The sequence below is a fragment of the Pristiophorus japonicus genome, chromosome 1 (genome assembly GCF_044704955.1).
Source record: "Pristiophorus japonicus isolate sPriJap1 chromosome 1, sPriJap1.hap1, whole genome shotgun sequence".
Classification (NCBI taxonomy): Eukaryota; Metazoa; Chordata; class Chondrichthyes; family Pristiophoridae; genus Pristiophorus; species Pristiophorus japonicus.
The window spans coordinates 396,656,822-396,677,046 of record NC_091977.1 but is presented as its reverse complement, the minus strand read 5'-3'; the positions used below and the strand labels follow the sequence as shown (position 1 = coordinate 396,677,046).

Below are 20,225 nucleotides of genomic sequence, written 5' to 3'. Positions count from 1 at the left end.
TCTTTCCCATGATTTGCCTTTGTTGACTGTTGCACAGCACACATTTCCCAATGATGTCAGCACCTTCAGCAGCCACAATGCACCTTCCATTTAAGAAGTGCAGGCTAGTTTTAAGTAGTGCTAGGAAGTAACCATATTGGGCCCCCTGCTGAAGGATGCAGTCAACAAACAGCGTGGTTAGCGCTGCTTGCACGCAGAAATCATTATAATGTGTAGGCAGCACAAAGTTGGCATGTTGTGTGCATTCCACTCAACAGGTGTGGGTTAATCGCGCATCGCAATCTCCGCGCCTGTTTTTGGGGGCAATCCAATTTAACCCACTAATACTTTGTTGCTAGTTCACGTTCAAGCTTCACAACTGTATTTTGCATCAAATTATAATTTACTAATTAAAACATTCTAAAGGCTATGAAACAGACAGTCCTCAATATAATGGCAAATTAAGATTTTGTAGTAAGAGTGAAACGTTCCCACATTGATATAATTAACTGCACGGTGAAGTTGCGATTTTTTTAAGTTCGTCTTGAAATTATTGCATCACTATTGCTTTTAACTGGAAAGTTTCACCGAATATATCATTAACACAACTTAATATTTTAACGCCATCGTGCTTTGAAATGTACTAAAAAAGTACAAACTAAAGAAATGCAGATATTGAACCTAACCAAAAAAAGAGGCTCGTGACCTTATATCTGCTGCTCCCTCTTCTTCCACCTGAGCCACCTGAGGTGAAAGTCTGATAGTTTTCACCCGAGGAGAGTGTTGTATCCGAGTGACTCAAATCAGAGCAATGTCAGGTGACATCGGTAGACAGCATACGAGGAGTGCAGCTTAGATCACAACATTCTACCAGAGTCTGCATGCAGGCCAGAGAAAAGCAGACTTCCCAGTCCCCTGTGGATAGCGTGAACAAGGGATGAAAAAGCTGGTTGTTGATGCAGAATATGAAAGGTTGGCATCAAGTCTATACCTTGTTTAGTTCTCAATTGTAATTATCATAAAAGGTGTTATTCTTCGCTGGGGCCACCAGTGGCCACATTATGCATTTATTTTATTCAAGGTCAGATACAAGAGACTTGGAGGAAGCAGTTATATTGTTTTGCGAATTTAACAATTATTTTGAGTGGCTACCAGTGTCAGGCGTCTATCCCATGTGTGGTTCCTGCATTCAAAAAGGAAATTGGAATTTTAAGCAGTCAATTAGACTGGTGTCACAAGTGTGAAGTATTGGATCAGCAAGCAAAATAATGTTTATAAAGTAGAGGAAAATGTTACCATTTCTGTTTTTTTAATTTTAAATGAATACATTTAGCTTGTTCATATTGGCTGTGGTATAATTTGTTGCTGTATAATATGGCAAATTTGCATCATGTACACCATTCACAGCAATTTCTTTCCAGTATATCTCAATAGGATGATAAAAATTAGCTTAGAAATTTGGCCTTCACTCTGCTCTACCACCATTGGGACATCATTCTGGCCTTCCCAATGTCACATTTATAGTCTACTGTGTGTCATGGTGGGGGGGGGAGGGGAGCGCTCAGGTGAGCGGCCAATGTCACTGGCAGGTACTTACAAGCATGATTTGAGGTGGGGTTGCCTCAATGTTCTCCTGTCCATTTTCCTTTATTTTTAAACTACCATGACACTGCTCAAAAATGGGTGATTTTGCCAAGTTCAATCCAGGCATTGTTCTCTAATCTCTTAGTTTACCATATACACAAGAATCAACAAATTACAATATTTTAATATATACAAGATAATGGGAATGATACTGTGGAATACTCGGGAATTCATCTGAAATTCCTCTCTGCAATGTTAGTGAAGCTTTAATATAAATTGGTTATTGCCACGACGAAGATAGCAGAGACAACTTCTGATACAACAAACAATTTGCATTTATATAGCACCTTGAACAGAAAAAATAGTCCCAAGGTGCTTCTCAGAGCTGAAATCAGACAAAAATGGACACCAACCCAAAGGAGGAGATATTAGGAGGGATGACCAAAAGTTGGCTCAGTAAGAGTTGGACCAAGCAAGAACAGTTCCACTGAGTTGGACAACGAAGGAGAGGCATTTGAGGAGAATGGCATGGTCGACTGTAAAAGGCTGCAGAGAGGTTGAGGAGAACAATAAGGGAAAATATACCACAGTCACAAAGAATCTCACTTGTGACTTTGATTAGAGCCATTTCAGTGCTGTGGCAGGGGGAGAAATTTTATTGGAGAGAGAGAGATTCAAATATGGAGTTGCACAGATTTGGGAAGTGACAACACTTTAGAAAGGAAAAGGAAGTAGGAGATGGGGCAGTAGTTTGCAGGATAAAAGGGGCCGAATATGGAATTTTTTTTGAGTGGGAGAGTGATGATGAGTGGGAGGGGCATAGTACCTGAGGATAAGGAATCATTTACAGTGTCAGCCAGCATGGGGGCCAACAAGGGAAATTGGGCGGTCAGCAGTTTAGTGGGAATGAAGCTAAGTGAGCAGAGAGTGGGTACTTTGTACTCTGCCAAAGAGTAATAGGTGCAGATTTATGTGCATAATCTCCCACTCAGCAAAGTCCCATCAGTGCCACTAGGGCAGACACCAAGCCAAGGTGAGTCATCTGCTCCATGGAAAAATGAGGGCGATTCAAAGGAGCTAAACCAGGCCATTCTAGTGGCTAGTTACAAAACCACATAGGAACAAGCATGTTGATCAGGATATGATGTGTAATAGAAAGCCCTAAAGATGGAAAGTACAAAAGAAGTTACTTTGCCAACTCTTAAGTTAATGGGTTTGATTTGTAGAATGTTGGTTTTATTAATGTTTTATTACAACATTGCTAAAATGTAATTAGACTAGAATATGTAGGTTTAAAAGATAAATTATAAACTTACTTAAACTCAATTCCAGTTTGCAGAAATAACCGAAAGAATTGTTGAGAACTGCTCCTGGGTACATGTATATCCACAACAACACCAAGTTTAATAGAAGGGATGCTGCTGGGCTGCCATAAATCCACCTGTAGGCAGAAAACAACCTGTAATTTTTATGCATTTCGGTTCTAGTTACAAATTATACCATGTTATACAACAATTCTTGTCATGTATTTATGGATTGCAATTTAGTAATATTTAGTGATGCTTAAAATGCATGGTGAGCATCTCCTAAAATAACCTGACAATTCACCACAATCACTTCCTCCTCATCATCATCATCATAGGCAATCCCTCGAAATCGAGGAAGACTTGCTTCCACTCCTGAAGTGAGTTCTTTGGTGGCTGAACATTCCAATGTGAGAGCCACAGACTCTGCCACAGGTGGGACAGACAGTCGGTGAGGGAAGGGGTGGGTGGGACAAGTTTGCCGCACACTCTTTCCGCTGCCTGTGCTTGATTTCTGCACGCTCTTGGTGTTGAGCCTCGAAGTGCTCAGTGCCCTCCTGGATGCACTTTCTCCACTTAAGGCTGTCTTTGGCCAGAGACTCCCAGATGTCGCACTTTTTCAGGGAGGCTTTGAGGGTGTCCTTGTAATGTTTCCGCTGCCCACTTTTGGCACGTTTGCCATGAAGGAGCTCCGCATAAAGCACTTGCTTTGGGAGTCTCGTGTCTGGCATGCGAACTATGTGGCCTGCCCAGAGAAGCTGATCGAGTGTGGTCAGTGCTTCAATGCTGGGGATGTTAACCTGGATGAGGATGAGGACAATCACTTCCATTAGAACAATAACTGTCAATTCAACAGTCCATTATCCATCCTTTTAACTCCTGCGGCCACTCTTTTCTTCCCGTTAGCTTTTTTAAAACTACTTTCATTTAAATTGTCAGTGATGATAATGCCAGGCCTTACAAGCATTACTGAACCCAACAGTGTAACCAATAAATTATCAATAGGATGGATTCAGATCTACAAAGCACCGTTAGTCTCTTTATGTAATATGCTAAACAACCAATTACATCGAGTAGAATAGAGAATTTCTCCATTGGTATAAATGTCCAAGGTTACAACAGGTTCAACATCTGTAATGCAGGATTTGACTTCAGACATTACTGGTAGTAAAGGTAGGTTACTCACCTGGGATCGGAGTTATCATATGTGCTAATTGTGCAGTAAGATTAGTTAACATTAATAGAGTGGGCAATACCTATTGCCCATGGTCTTACGATTTCTCCTGAGTAAGCAAGTGTAACAGACATTAACAGATTAGCCCTGCATTAATGGTGCTTTAGATTGCTGACCCCTTGTTCAGCAATTCATCATTATTGGCAGTGGCTCGAAATCGAGGAAGACTTGTTTCCACTTTAAAAGTAAGTTCTCAGGTGGCTGTACAGTCCATGCAAGAATTACAGCCTATGTCACAGGTGGGACAGACAGTGGTTGAAGGAAAGAGTGGGTGCTGTATATGGTTTTCTGCACACTCCTTCCGCAGTCTGCGCTTGATTTCTGCATGCTCTCGGTGACGAGAATTGAGGTGCTCAGCACCCTCCCGGATGCTTTTCCTCCATTTTGGGCGGTCTTGGAGCAGGGATTCCCAGGTTGCACTTTATCAAGGAGGCTTTGAGGGCATCCTTGAAAAGTTTCCTCTGCCCACCTGGGGCTCACATGCGGCCGATGTGGCCCGCCCAAAAAGGTGGTCAAGTGTGGTCAGTGCTTCGATGCTGGGGATACTGGCCTGAGCGACAACACCGATGTTGGTTCACCTATCCTCCCAGTGGATTTGTAGGATCTTGCGGAGACATCATTGGTGGTATTTCTCCGGCGTTTTGAGATGTCTGCTATATATGGTATATAGAAACATAGAAACATAGAAAATAGGTGCAGGAGTAGGCCATTCAGCCCTTCTAGCCTGCACCACCATTCAATGAGTCCATGGCTGAACATGAAACTTCAGTACCCCATTCCTGCTTTCTCGCCATACCCCTTGATCCCCCGAGTAGTAAGGACTTCATCTAACTCCCTTTTGAATATATTTAGTGAATTGGCCTCAACTACTTTCTGTGGTAGAGAATTCCACAGGTTCACCACTCTCTGGGTGAAGAAGTTTCTCCTCATCTCGGTCCTAAATGGCTTACCCCTTATCCTTAGACTGTGACTCCTGGTTCTGGACTTCCCCAACATTGGGAACATTCTTCCTGCATCTAACCTGTCTAAACCCATCAGAATTTTAAACGTTTCTATGAGGTCCTCTCTCATTCTTCTGAACTCCAGTGAATACAAGCCCAGTTGATCCAGTCTTTCTTGATAGGTCAGTCCCACCATCCTGGGAATCAGTCTGGTGAATCTTCGCTGCACTCCCTTAATAGCAAGAATGTCCTTTCTCAAGTTAGGAGACCAAAACTGTACACAATACTCCAGGCGTGGCCTCACCAAGGCCCTGTACAACTGTCTCTGAGCCATTTGGAGGGCGGGTATCATTACTGCCCTGTAGACCATAAGCTTGGTGCCAGACTTGAGGGCCTGGTCTCCAAACACTCTCTTCCTCAGGCGACCGAAGGCAGCGCTGGCGCACTGGAGGCAGTGTTCGACCTTGTCATCGATGTTGCCCTTGCTGATAGTAGGCTCCTGAGGTAAAAGAACTGTAATCCTTTTGTTGATAAAAGGTACTACTTGTATGTGCATAAATGGCAATGTGAGTGGTCCATGTTGTCCAAGGCCACGCTGTGGATTTTGATGACCAGTGGGGGGTGGGGGGAGGCAGTGCCTTGTGGCGAGGTCAGGTTGGTGGAGGACCTTTGTCTTACAGATGTTTAGTGTAAGACCTATGCTTTCGGATGAACAGGAAATGGGCAGCTTTACAAGATTTGCTGGATTCACACATTAAGTTAATTTCACAGAATTTACACTCATGTAAAGCACCAGATGGGGACATCAGAGTTTAAAGGGGGAACAGAGCAGGAGCAAGTCAAAGAGGAGTCTTTCGGTAAACATAGCAGCAAGGTTGTTGCAGGATTAATTTTTTTTGTTAGAAGATTTGAAGGAGCACAAGCAGGATCAGCAGGACACCATGGTCCAAGAGGTTTGAGGTCATTTAAAGTATCACAGAGATAACAAGCCCTTATTTATGACATGTACACATAGATCAAATTCAGCACCTGTATATATCAACTGAACAGGTACACACAATTTCTCCATTCTTGTGGCATCGTTGAGTACAATTTACCATTGAAAGCACTCACATTGCCAATTATGCACATACAAGTAGTACCTTTTATCAATAAAAGGATTACAATTCCCTTAACACTGAAATAGTAAGCAACCAAATTGTGCAAGCTACTGCTCATCAACAAGGTCATGATGCACATATCTTCAGGTAATCAGAATTCTCCACCTGTTCAAGGGAGAAGACAGAAATCAAGGTTGGCTCCTGGGTTGACCGATCCAAACATGGCAGACTCTGCAGAACCCTCAAACCTCACAAGGAAGGACTACAAAGAGAAACATTTGCAGAGCAGAAATATAACAGAACAAACCTTCAGTTTGTTAGAACACTTTTCATGTTTGGATTGCTCTTGTAATATCTTGCAGTACGACCTTGGTCGAGCTGGTAGAGTAACTGTAGAATATTGCATCCACTGAAAGAGGCATATGCATCTTTGCCAAACAAGGCAGATTCCAGGAAGAGGATAATGTGAAACAGGTGTCCCTGTGGCCCACCAGCTGGTGTCTGAAATGGCACAGGTTTGATAGACACGCAACACTCATGAGGCTTGGACACAATGCTTCTACAAACTGAAGTGAATGCAGAATCTTTGGGCATATCAAAATTTGTTTGTTACATTGAACTGTTTACTACCACAAGCTATTTATCAAATGCTCAGATGCAATTGAAAAGTAGCTACTGGAAGTGAACAGTTCAGCATTAATTTAGCATCTCCTTTAATTCTATATTCGAGCAAAAGATTTATTCATTTTTTAAATCAATTCATAAAATAGATCTTTTATTTAGTGCTTCATTTTCCACTCCTCCTGACAAAGACCGCAAGATCAGTTACAGCTAAAACAGCTGATCAGCCATACAATAATATTTGGATGTGCAAAGGAACTGCTTGAAAAGTAATCTTGAGATTTACATATTTCATTTAACTGCAGATTACAAGTGGAGTAAACATCAATAATATTGATGGGAACTCTTTCAGTATGGACTGCCCTCACTGGTATATAGATGAGTGCAGCAGATCTGCTGACTTGCTGCTCCTTCTTAGAACCAATCCCCATCCACTCCACTTCAATAACCCAGAAAAGATTGGCAATTCCCCATCTAGGGGAAGAAAACATTCAAACTGATCTGCAAACTGAAATTCAAACTCAGAGCTCCCTATTCATAGTGTGGAGCACTGATGCAATATGCCACCAGATTGTCTACATGCCAGCGTTATTAGGCAACTGTATGTACTGATCTGCAACTTAGACTTTTTACACTCATCAGGCGGATCACGCTGAACGAGTAAGAGAGGCAACTCAACCCGAGGCTGAAGAGGAAGTGTACGGGGTACACACCTTCACTACCAAAAGCCCTCCGATAATGTTAAAAGTCAAATTAAACAGCATTCCAGTTTCCATGGAATTGGACATGGGGGTGAATCAGTCAATTATGAGCCAGAAGGCTTTTGAGAAACTGTGGGGCAACATGGCACAAAGGCCAAAACTAAGCCCGATCTACACCAAGCTGCGCACTTACACCAAAGAGCTCATACCATCATTGGCAGTGCGGCAGTGAAGGTATCGTACGATGGAGCTGTGCATGATTTATCACTATGGATTGTACCAGGCGATGGCCCAACGCTGTTCGGCAGAAGCTGACTACGAAAGATCCGATGGAACTGGGACGACATCAAAGCACTGTCTTCGGAGGATAACGCCACGTGCACCCAAGTGTTAAACAAATTCCCGTCATTATTCAAGCCAGGCATTGGCAATTTCACAGGCGCCAAAGTGCAGATCCATCTAGTCCCTGATGCATGGCCCGTTCATCACAAGGCCCAAGCGGTTCCATATATGATGCAAGAGAAAGTCAAGATCGAGCTGGACAGACCTCAACGAGAGGGTATCATATCGTCAGTCGAGTTCAACGAGTGAGCCAGTCCAATTATTCTGGTGTTGAATAGCGATGGGACGGTCAGAACCTGCAGGGATTACAAGGTAACGATCAACCGAGTCTCGTTACAGGACCAGTACCCACGACCCAAAGCGGATTATCTGTTTGCAATGCTAGCAGGGGGAAAGTCGTTCACCAAGCTGGACCTAACCTCTGCTTACATGACACAGGAGCTGGTTGAACCTTCGAAAAAATTGATGTGCATCAACACGCACAGAGGACTGTTCATATATGACAGATGGCCCTTTGGGATTCGTTTGACAGCGTCCATCTTCCAGAGGAACATGGAGATTCTGCTGAAATCGGTTCCGCGCACCGTGGTGTTCCAAGACGACATCCTGATCACTGGTCACAACACCACCGAACACTTGCTCAACCTGGAAAAGGTTCTCAAGCGACTGGACAAAGTGGGACTCAGGTTGAAACGCTCCAAGTGTGTTTTCCTGGTGCCAGAGGTCGAATTTCTTGGGAGAATAATTGCTGCGGACGGCATCAGACCCATGGACTCCAAGATGGAGGCCATCAAGAATGCACCCAGACCACAGAATGTGACGGAGCTGCGTTCGTTCCTGGGACTCCTCAACTATTTTGGTAACTTTCTACCGGGGTTGAGCACTTTCCTGGAACCATTGCATTTATTGCTACGCAAGGGTGATGACTGGGTTTGGGGTAAATCACCAGAGACAGCCTTTAACAAGGACAGAAACCTGCCATATTCTAACAAGTTACTTGTATTGTATGACCTGTGTAAACGTTTAGTACTAGCTTGTGATGCATCTTCGTACAGGGTCAGTTGTGTGTTACAATGAGCCAATGAATCAGGCAAACCGGTTGCATATGCATCCAGAAACTTATCTAAGGCTGAAAGAGCCTACAATATGGTTGAAAAAGAAGCAATAGCATGCGTATACGGGGTTAAGAAAATGCACCAATACGTATTTGGGCTCCGGTTCGAGCTCGAAACCAACCACCAGCCGCTCATTTCATTCTCAGAAAGCAAAGATATTAACACCAATGCTTCGTCCCGCATCCAAAGATGGGCACTAACATTATCTGCGTATGATTATGTAATCTGCCACAAACCAGGCACTGAGAACTGTGCGGATGCCCTCAGTCGGCTACTATTGCCCACCACTGGGGTGGAAATGGCGCAACCCGCAGACTTGCTCCTTGTAATGGATGCTTTTGAGAGCGAGGGGTCACCCGTCACGGCTCACCAGATCAGGACTTGGACTAGCCAGGACCCGGTGCTGTCACTAGTAAAAAGCTGTGTTCTCAATGGGATCAGGTCAGTTGTCCCAAGGGAAATGCAAGATGAAATGAAGCCATTCCACCGACGCAAGGACAAAATGTCCATCCATTTGGACTGCCTCCTATGGGGGAATCATGTAATTTTGCCAAAAAAAGGCAGGGAAACGTTTATATGCGACCTTAACAGTACCCACCCAGGCATAGTCATGATGAAGGCTATCGCCAGGTCGCACGTTTGGTGGCCCGGCATTGACTCGGAGTTGGAGTCATGCGTACACCAATGCAACACTTGCTCACAGTTGAGCAATGCACCATGGGAGGCCCCAATGAATCTGTGGTCATGGCCCTCCAAACCGTGGTCAAGGGTCCACGTAGATTTCGCTGGCCCCTTTCTCGGAAAGGTATTCCTAGTAGCAGTAGACGCTTACTCTAAATGGATTGAATGTATAATAATGTCGTCATGTACGTCCACGGCCACCATTGAAAGCCTCCAGGCCATGTTTGCCACCCATGGTTTGCCCGACGTCCTTGTTAGTGACAATGGACCATGCTTCACCAGCTCGGAATTCAATGAGTTCATGACCCGCAATGGCATCAAGCATGTCAGGTCTGCGCCGTTTAAGCCCGCATCCAATGGTCAAGCGGAACGGGCAGTCCAAACCATCAAGCAGAGCTTGAAACACATGATGGACAGTTCCCTGAAGACCCGGTTATCTCGGATTCTGCTCAGCTACCGCATGTGACCCTACTCGCTTACCCATGAAGAGGGCACTCAAAACCAAGCTCTCATTACTCCACCTGGATCTCAGTGATCATGTGGAAACCCAGCATCACCGGCATAACGTGTACCACGATCGCGTGGCTGTATCGCGCGACATTGAAGTTAATGACCCTGTGTTTGTTCTTAATTATGGTCATGGTCCCAAATGGGTTGCTGGCACTGTGTTAGCCAAGGAGGGGAATACAGTGTTTGTTGTCAAACTTTTGGACGGACAAACGTGCAGAAAGCACTTGGATCACACCAAACTGCGGTTCACTGACAACCAAGAACAGTTTGAAGAGGACATTATCATCATTGATCCACCCACACACACCCAACCAGCAATCGACCTCGCGGTCAACCACGAGGATGAACCCACCATGCCCGACAGTCCGATCACACCAGCCACACCGCAGTGCAGCAATGATCCGACCGACTCACCCATGGCAGGACTTCAACTCAGGCGATCAACCCAGGAACTCAGAGCCCTGGATCGCCTCAACTTGTAAATAACTTGTATCTAAGACTTTGAGGGGGAATGATGTTATGTATGTAAACATTACCAATGTTTAAGACTTGCCTCCAGGAGGTGCAGCTGTGGGAGACCCAAGGATCACCTGTACACCCTGGGCAAGCAGGTATAACAGGCATTCTACCATGCTGACTCCTCACTTTGGAGTTACAATAAAGAGACCAAGGTCACAACAGTTATTCTAAACGTAACAGAGAGTTTACTGAAGTCCGTTCCCAGAACCGTCGTATTCCAAGATGACATCCTGATCACAGGTTGTGACTCCGAGGAACATCTGAACAACCTGGAAGAGGTCTGGACAAAGTGGGACTCAGACTGAAATGCTCGAAGTGCGTTTTCATGGCACCAGAGGTTGAACTCGTGGGGAGGAAAATTGCTGCTGACGGCATCAGGCCCACGGACGCGAAAACCAAGGTCATCAAGAATGCACCTAAGCCGCAGAATGTGATGGAGCTGCGTTCGTTCCTGGGTCTACTCAACTACTTCGGTAACTTCCTACCTAAATTGAGCACCTTATTAGAATCACTGCACATGCTGCTAAGAAAGGCGACAACTGGGTGAGGAGTGCGTCTCAAGACAGAGCTTTTGAGAAAGCCACTAATCTGCTTTGCTCTAACAAGCTGCTGGTACATTATGACCCATGTAATCGTTAGTATTGGCCTGTGATGCTTTGTCATATGAATTGGCTGCGTACGCCAACAAGCTAATGAGTCGGGTAAACTTCAACCAGTCGCGTATGCTTCAAAAAGTTTGTCTAAAGCGGTAAGAGCCAACAGCATGGTAGAGAAAGAAGCACTAGCCTGTGTGTTTGGAGTTAAAAAGATGCATCAGTACCTGTTTGGTCTTCTGTTTGAACTGGAGTCAAATCATAAGCCGCTCATTTCACTGTTCACTGAAAATAAAGGTATGAATACCAGTGCTTCATCCCGCATCCAGAGGTGGATGCTGACATTATCCGCTTATGATTATGTCATTCACCATAGACCTGGCACCGAGAATTGTGCCGATGCTTTGAGCCATCTGCCGTTGCCCACACCGGAGATGGAAACGCCACAACCGGCGGACCTATTGTTAGTTATGGATGTTTTTGAGAGTGAAGGAACCCCTGTCACGGCTCAACAAGTTAAGACCTGGACCAGCCAGGACCCAATTTTATTGGTGGTGAAGAGTTTCCTCCTCAAAGGTGATTGGTCTGCCATACTCAAGCAAATGTGCGAGGAGACCAAACCTTACATTTGTTGCAAAGACGAACTGTCTATTCAGTCGGATTGTATACTGTGGGGCAATCGTGTTGTTATGCCCAAGAAAGGGGGAGAGAAATTTGTACGTGAGCTACATAGCACAAATCCCGGCATTGTAATGATGAAAGCCATCACCAGGTCTCATGTATGGTGGCCGGGAATTGACTCTGAGCTGGAATCATCAGTGCAACACTTGCATACAGCTCAGCAAAGCACCAGTGGAATCGCCGCTGAGTTTGTGGTCGTGGCCGTCCAAACCATGGTCCAGGATTCACATAGACTTTGCAGGTCCCTTCCTGGGGAAGATGTTTTTAGTTGTGGTGGATGCATATTCGAAGTGGATAGAGTGTATAATCATGTCATCCAGCACATCCACAGCTACCATTGAGAATCTCAGTGTCATGTTCGCGACACATGGTCTGCCTGACATCGTTGTTAACGACAACGGATCGTGCTTCACCAGTCAGGAGTTTCAAGAGTTCCTGAAACTCAATGGTATCAAACATGTAAGATCAGCACCATTCAAACCTGCATCCAATGGGCAAGCAGAACGTGCTGTCCAAATCATAAAGCAGAGTATGAAGTGAGTAACCGAAGGGTCACTGCAGACTCGCCTGTCATGCATACTGTTTAGTTACAGGACAAGACCACACACGCTTACCAGGGTCTCGCTTGCTGAACTAATGATTAAGAGAGATCTTAAGACCACGCTATCTCTTGTACACTCTGACCTGAATAATCATGTTGAATATAGAAGACAAAGTTAGCAAGGGTATCACAATCGCGCAGCTGTGTCACTTAATATTTCTGTAAATGATCCTGTATATGTTCTGAATTATGGTCAGGGTCCCAAGCTGGTACTGTCATGGCCAAGGAGGGCAACAGAGTATTTATTGTCAAGCTTAAAAATGGGCAAACATGCAGGAAACATATGGATCAGACAAAGCTGCGGCACACAGACCGACCGGAACAGTCGGAGGAAGAGACAATCGATGACCAACCAACCTACTACCCCAAGTCATCAGAGAACTCAGTGATCATCAGTGAATCGGGACTTTCAATCACTGACATGTTCAATGAAAATGGACTTTCAATCCTGACATGGCCAATGCCACTCCCACCAGGTCAGCCACCCAGCCACAACAGACTCGGAATACTCACCCAAGGCTGGACACGAGAGTGAGAGACTGGGGGGTGGAGGCAGCGAGAGAGACTGGTAGGAGAGAGACAGAGAGAGGCTGTGAGGAGGGAGAGAGAGAGAGAGAGAGCGAGAGACTGGGAGGAGGCAGAGAGAAAAAGAGAGTGAGAATTGTGGTGTATGTAGGCACCTTTAGTAATGACTCCACGAGGCAGGGTATGGTGCTTTAACTGTGCAGACCTGCAGTCCTTTATTAGCAGCTTCTGAATGCTGACAACAAGCTGTGTGTTCCTTTTTATACTGGGTTACCTGCCGTGTGCAGGCAACCCCTCGGTCTCCAGCAACAGCACCCTCTAGTGTACCGGTAAGGTGTGTACAGTACAAGGGTACATTCAATGTTGCATGACAGTGTTACAGATATCACACAATGAACAGGCATCCCTACCAAACAATACTCCCCCCTGAGCATTTTTCATATCCTTATTATCATGACCAGGGGAGGTGATCAGTGGTGGGCTATGGGGGGTTGTGGTGAGGGTTGTGTGGTTGCCAGGTGTGACCTCAGTGCTTGAGGCTGGCCTCGTATGTTTCCCCTCCCTCACACACAAACCAAGTGGGTGTCACTGTTGTGGGATCCCTCGGGGAGGTAGCCACGGCAGCAGTGGGTGGTGTGTATACACTGTGATGTGGGTAGTTGTGGGGTGGTGGGCAGGGCCACAGACTGGGTGGGCTCCTTGTCCACCAATGGGGATGAGGGTCAGGTCATCCCAGGGTTTGCCAGGGAAACTGGAGGATATTGGCCTCATGCTTCTGGTGTTGGCCCTGGTGGCCAGGGGCTGTAGGGCTGGTCTGGTGCAGGTTACCATTGGTGGTGGCTGGGCTGCTCATTGACCACTGTCCCTGTAGTGGGTCTGCTCCCACTGCCTGTGTGTGTGTCCTGCAAGGGGCATCACATTCGTTCCAAAGATCCAGGCCTCATGGTCAGGTAGCTTGCTGGACCTGGGGGTCTCCCACAGGGGGATTCCATTGGCATCAGCATTGTCCCTGCAGGACCCAATGTCCTTTGGCAATGTCCTACCGGTATACATGACACCTTGGCTCTGATCACACATCGTCGAGCCTGCATTATACATTCCAGCACTTGTATCACTTTTGGGTGTCCTGATTTCAACAGACATGGTTACATTAGGCATTTCACAATCTCTATCATTATTTTTAAGCATAACAAACTTGTTCTTAACCTCACTGACACCATCTCGTTAGTTACATTAGTTAAACCAGCATCACAATCCATGGTTACATTGCACACATTTTCATACTTGCACCCTTTAATCGCATCTTTAGCTTTAAATTCCGTGAACTCAAATAGTTGGAACTTCCCCTTTAAATTTTTTTGGTTACCGGTCTCCTTTAAGGGAGCTTTCAAATCCGATTGGCCGCTCAATGATACATGATGCTCCTCCATGTTGACTCGCATTTTGAATGCAGGTCTGCTGCTTGGTGTGCTGCAGCCATTTTGTAGTGCACTTTTCTTCCACGTTCTTGTGGTGCCGCAGCCATTTTGTGGTCTTGTTGCAGGCAGGCTGTGATGCTCTTTTCTTCCACATGCTTGTGGTGCTGCAGTCATTCTGTGGTCTTGCTGCAGGCAGGTTGTGGTGTTCTTTTCTTCCACAGCACCACTTCACCTGATGTGGACCCAGTTCATCCAATTTCTGCCCAGCAGCGTGGGACCGTCGCCGGCTACAATCCACAGGAGGAGTTTGTGCAACACGCCGCCCTGGGAGACCTGGACGTCTACACTGCCAACGATTTGGATTTTACCTTTGGTATAGATGAGCAGCTTTGCCTGGACAGGAGACAGTTTTGGTCGAGTGGCTGAATTCTTCCAAATTTTTTCAAAGGTCTTTTGGCTCGTCACAGACTGGCTCGCCCCTGTGTCGATCTCCATGGAGACTGGGACCCCGTCGATGTTCACTTCCATCATCCACGGAGAACTTCCGTTGGAGCAGGTAAAGATTCCATACTCTTCTTCCAGGGTTAGAGCAGTTTCATCTTCATCTGTGTCGGAGCCTCAGTGATCAGCCAACTCATCAGAGACGCAGTGAGTACAGCCTTTTCTGCACATTCTCTGAAGGTTTCCTTTTTCTTTGCAGCCTTTGCATGTATAGTCTTTGTAGCTGCACTGGTGGGCCCTGTGGTTTCCTCCACAGCGCCAGCACAGGGCCATCCGGTTTGCCCCATGTGGCGGACTCGGGGCAGCGTTTCTGCCCTTAGAAGTGTCCATGCGGTGCACTGCTCTTGCCGCTTTAGTGTCCCGGGTCAGTATTCGCCTGGAGCCCGTAGGCCTGGCTCACTTGAATTGCTTTCTGCAGGGTGACCGTGATGTCAGCCGAGAGCAATTTGTGTAGGAGGCCTTCGGGGCCGATTCCGATGACAAATATGTCTCTTAGTGCTTCATTAAGGTGGTCGCCAAACTCACACGGTGCAGCTAGTCTTCTTAAGTGTGCAGCATACTTGGCAATTTCTTGGCCCTCAGGTCGCTGGTAAGTGTAGAACCGCTGCCTGGCTGTGAGGATGCTTTCTTTCGGTTTTAGTTGTTCCTGTGTTTCTCATAGCTCTTGGTGGTTGTCTTCTCTGGGGCTAGTAAGTCCCTGACGAGACCGTAGATGGTGGGCCCACAATTGCTAAGCAGGATGGTAGTGTAGCCGATGTGTCCCCGTCCAGGTTGTTGGCTATAAAGAAGTGTTCCAATCTTTCCACAAAAGCGTCCCAATCTTCCCCCTCTGTAAATTGCTGAAAGTTGCTGAGATTAGACATGTTGAGCGTGTAGTTCGTGATCCCGTATTCCCGTTGCCAGTTGTGGTGTATGTAGGCACCTTTAGTCATGACTCCATGAGGCAGGGTATGGTGCTTTAACTGTGCAGACCTGCAGTCCTTTATTAGCAGCTCCTGAGTGCTGACAACAAGCTGTGTGTTTTTTTTTATACTGGGTTACCTGCCGTGTGCAGGCAACCCCTGGGTCTCCAGCAACAGCACCCTCTAGTGTACCGATAAGGTGTGTACAGTACAAGGGTACATTCAATGTTGCATGACAGTGTTACAGACATCACACAGTGAACAGGCATGCCTACACAACAGGGGGAAGAGAGGGAGAAGGAGAGAGAGAGAGAGAGAGAGGGAGTGAGAGAAGACTGGGGCGAGCGAGAGAGAGAGAGAAAGATTGTGAGGAGGGAGAGAGAGAGAGAGAGAGAGACTGGATGGAGGCAGAGAGAGAGACGGGGAGACTGGGAGGAGGCAGAGAGAGAGAGAGAGAGTGTGGGGTGGGGGGAAGAGAGCGAGAGAGAGAGAGAGAGACTGGGGGCCGAGAGAGGGACAGAGAGGCTGTGGGAGAGAGAGAGAGACAGACAGACAGGCAGACAGGGAGGAGAAAGAGAGAGAGAGAGGGAGAGGGAGAGAGAGAGAGAGAGAGAGAGAGAGAAGGCTGGTGCGAGAGAGAGAGACAGACTGGGTGGAGGCAGAGGGAGACGGGGAGAGAGAGAGAGAGAGAGAAAGAGAAGGGCTGGGGGGAGGGAGGGGAGAGAGAGACAGAGAGACAGACACACAGACAGGGAGGAGACAGAGAGAAAGAGAGACGGTGGGGGGAAGAGAGGGAGAAGGAGAGAAAGATACAAGACTGGGGCGAGAGAGAGAGAAAGACTGTGAAGAGGGAGGGAGAGAGAGAGAGAGAGAGAGACTGGGTGGAGGCAGAGACAGAAGGAGAGTGTCATGTATCTCACACTACTGTACATAACTGTATCTTACCATGCTATACATGACTGTAACTAGAGATGACCTGTAACCACTAGCTTACCTTACCACCAGGGATGCACTTGCAGGAGACACTGGATACCTGTCCCAGACAGGTAAATAAGGACAGGTCTCAGGCAATTGTGCCATTCGAGAGCTGTGTAATAAAGGTGCAGGTTCTGAGTGACCTTGACGTCAGCATGTGCCTCGTGTGAGTTTGTACTGTAGGGACAGGACTTTACAGTGGCGACGAGTTACGGGATCACTGAATCCACAGAATGGCGACCAACGGCTCAGATGAAAAATACAATGCTGGAGATAACTGGGAGGACTTTATAGAAAGGCTCCAGCAAAGCTTCGTAACCAAAGACTGGTTAGGCGACGATAAGGCAGACAAGAGAAGAGCCCATCTCTTGACCAGCTGTGGCTCGAAAACATACGCCTTAATGAAGGACCTGCTGGCACCCGAGAAACCAGCAAGCAAGTCATTTGAAGAGCTAAGCACACTGGTAAGAGACTACCTGAAGCCAGCGAGCAGCCTACACATGGCCAGACACAGGTTCGGCAACTGCAGATGCTGTGTGGGCCAGAGCATACCCGTCTTCGTGGCGGAACTTCGGAGGTTGGCTAGCTTATGTGAGTTCTCCGACGAACTAAGGAGAGAAGTACTGAGAGACTTTTTTATTGAGGGAATAGATCACGCAGGCATATTCCGAAAGCTCATAGAGACCAAGAACTTGACCCTAGAGGCAGCAGCACTGGTTACACAGACATTCTTGGCAGGAGAAGAAGAAACGAGGTTGATCTACACTGCGGGTACGACAACTAACGAAACATCGGAACAAGGGGTTCACAGCGTGAAACAAGCTGCTACCTCCACACACAGACAAAGGCAGGAGAGCAGGCCCTCAACAGCAGGCAGTGGCGCCAGAAGCCATCAAGGGCCACATGAACGGCTGTTCACAGCTCATCAACCCACAATGCGAGCAATCAACTGCAAACTGAGAGAAGCTCAAGAGAGATCAGCCAGACGCAGCTCATCCTTTCGAAACAATGGAAGCGGTCTGTGCTGGAGATGTGGGGGAAGGCACTCATCAAGGGGGTGTTGATTTCAGCATGCTGTTTGCAGAAACTGCAACTATACAGGGCATCTGGCCCGCATGTGCAGAAAAACGGCAGGTCGGCTGGTATACAAATCGGAAGGGTCGGAAAGCGGACCAGAAGACGGTGGGGACAGTACCCGGGACACCGAGGTACAGCGGGTCAACACGATCAATAGCCACTGCTCTTACAACAAGACGCCTCCAATAATGATGAGGGTCCTACTCAATGGGATGCCCGTCAACATGGAGCTGGATACGGGAGCGAGTCAATCTCTCATGAGCGCTCAACAATTTGAACAGCTGTGGCTGCACAAAAGAGCCACACCAAAGCTCACAAGGGTCGACACCAAACTAAGGACCTATACCAAAGAAATCGTCCCAGTCCTTGGCAGCGCCATGCTCTCAGTCACATACAAAGGGACAGTGAACCGACTTCCCCTGTGGAATGTCCCCGGAGATCTCCCAGTACTGCTGGGGAGAAGCTGGCTGGCAAAACTAAACTGGAAATGGGATGATGTTCATGCCATGTCGTCAGAGGAACGGACCTCCTGCTCAACAGTTCTAAGTTGATTTGAACATCTCTTTCAGCCTGGTGTGGACACCTTCAAAGGGGCTAAAGTCAAAATCTACATCACACAGGATGCTAGACCGGTCCATCACAAGGCCAGAGCTGTACCCTGTGTGATGAGGGAAAAGATTGAACATGAACTGGACAGGCTTCTGCGGGAAGGCATTATCTCACCCGTGGAATTTAGCGACTGGGCAAGTCCCATCGTCCCAGTCATGAAGCCTGATGGATCCGTACAAATCTGTGGGGACTACAAATCTACCATAAACAGAGTCTCCCTACAGGACCAATACCCACTGCCCAGAGCGGAGGACTTATTTGCCACATTGGCTGGAGGAAACTTTTCTCGAAACTCGAATTCACATCTGCGTATATGACGCAAGAATTGACCAATGAGTCTAAGCTACTCACCACCATCAACACACATCGAAGCCTTTTCAAGTACAATCGATGCCCATTCGGCATCAGGTCGGCAGCTGCTATATTCCGGCGCAACATGGAGAGTCTGCTCAAGTCCATCCCGGGGACGGTTGTATTTCAAGACGACATACTTATCACGGGCAAGGACACCGACTCTCATCTCCGCAATTTGGAGGAAGTACTAAAGCGGTTGGATCGGGTAGGCCTGAGAGTTAAGAAATCCAAGTGCCTGTTTCTCGCACCCGAGGTTGAATTTTTGGGCAGAAGGATTGCCGCTGGTGGAATCCGCCCAACAGAGTCCAAAACCGAAGCAATCCACCTGGCACCCAAGCCCCGGAATGTCTTGGAACTGCGCGCCTTTCTCGGGCTACTCAACTACTTTGGGAACTTTATGCAGAACTTAAGCACGCTGCTGGAGCCTCTCCACATGCTACTCAGGAAGGGGTGCGATTGGTTTTGGGGGAACGCCCAGGAACGCGCCTTCAATAAGGCACGTAACCTTCTGTGTTCCAACAGTGTTTTGGCTTTCTTTTCTCCAGGTAAAAAGCTACTTCTAACATGTGATGCGTCAGCGTACGGGGTCGGGTGCGTTTTACAACATGTCAATAGTGCTGGTAAATTACAACCCATAGCTTATGCCTCCAGGTCACTTTCGTGGGCGGAGCGCGGGTACGGGATGGTGGAGAAGGAGGCGCTTGCGTGCGTGTACGGTGTCAAAAAGATGCACCAATACCTTTTCGGGGCCAAGTTCGCGTTAGAAACCGACCACAAGCCCCTCATGTCCCTACTATCCGAGAGCAAGGCAATAAACACCAACGCCTCGGTACGCATTCAACGGTGGGCACTCATCCTGGCCTCTTACGATTACACCATAAGGCACAGAACAGGCACAGGCAACTGTGCCGACGCGCTTAGCAGGCTACCCCTGGCGACCACGGAAGGGTCTGACGAACAGGACTGTGAGATGGTCATGGCAATCAATACCTTTGAGTCCACAGGTTCGCCCATGATGACTCGCCAAATCAGAGCCTGGACGACCAGTGACCCCATGTTATCCTTCGTAAAAAGATGTGTTTTAACTGGTGACTGGGCAGAGACTCGCGATGCCTGCCCCGAGGAGATCAAACCTTTCCATTGGCGTATGCATGAGCTGTCACTACAAGCAGACTGCCTGATGTGGGGCAGCCGAGTAGTTATGCCTCTGCGAGGCAGAGAGGCATTTGTCCGGGAGCTCCACCGCGAGCTCCCGGGCATCGTTCTCATGAAGGCCATAGCCAGATCCCATGTCTGGTAGCCTGGCATTGACGCGGACTTGGAGCTCTGCGTCTGACAGTGCACCATTTGTACCCAAC

At 47.3% G+C, this 20,225-nt stretch overlaps 1 protein-coding gene across 1 annotated transcript in view; it reads right to left on the bottom strand.

Annotated features, from left to right (window-relative positions):
- cpa6 (carboxypeptidase A6) overlaps positions 1-20,225 on the bottom strand; it is a 256,586-nt gene that overhangs the window by 113,727 nt on the left and 122,634 nt on the right. Inside the window, exon 3 of the mRNA XM_070884632.1 lies at positions 2,880-3,004. Coding sequence (XP_070740733.1) covers positions 2,880-3,004 — 125 coding nt within the window. The remainder of the gene's footprint in view (positions 1-2,879; positions 3,005-20,225) is intronic.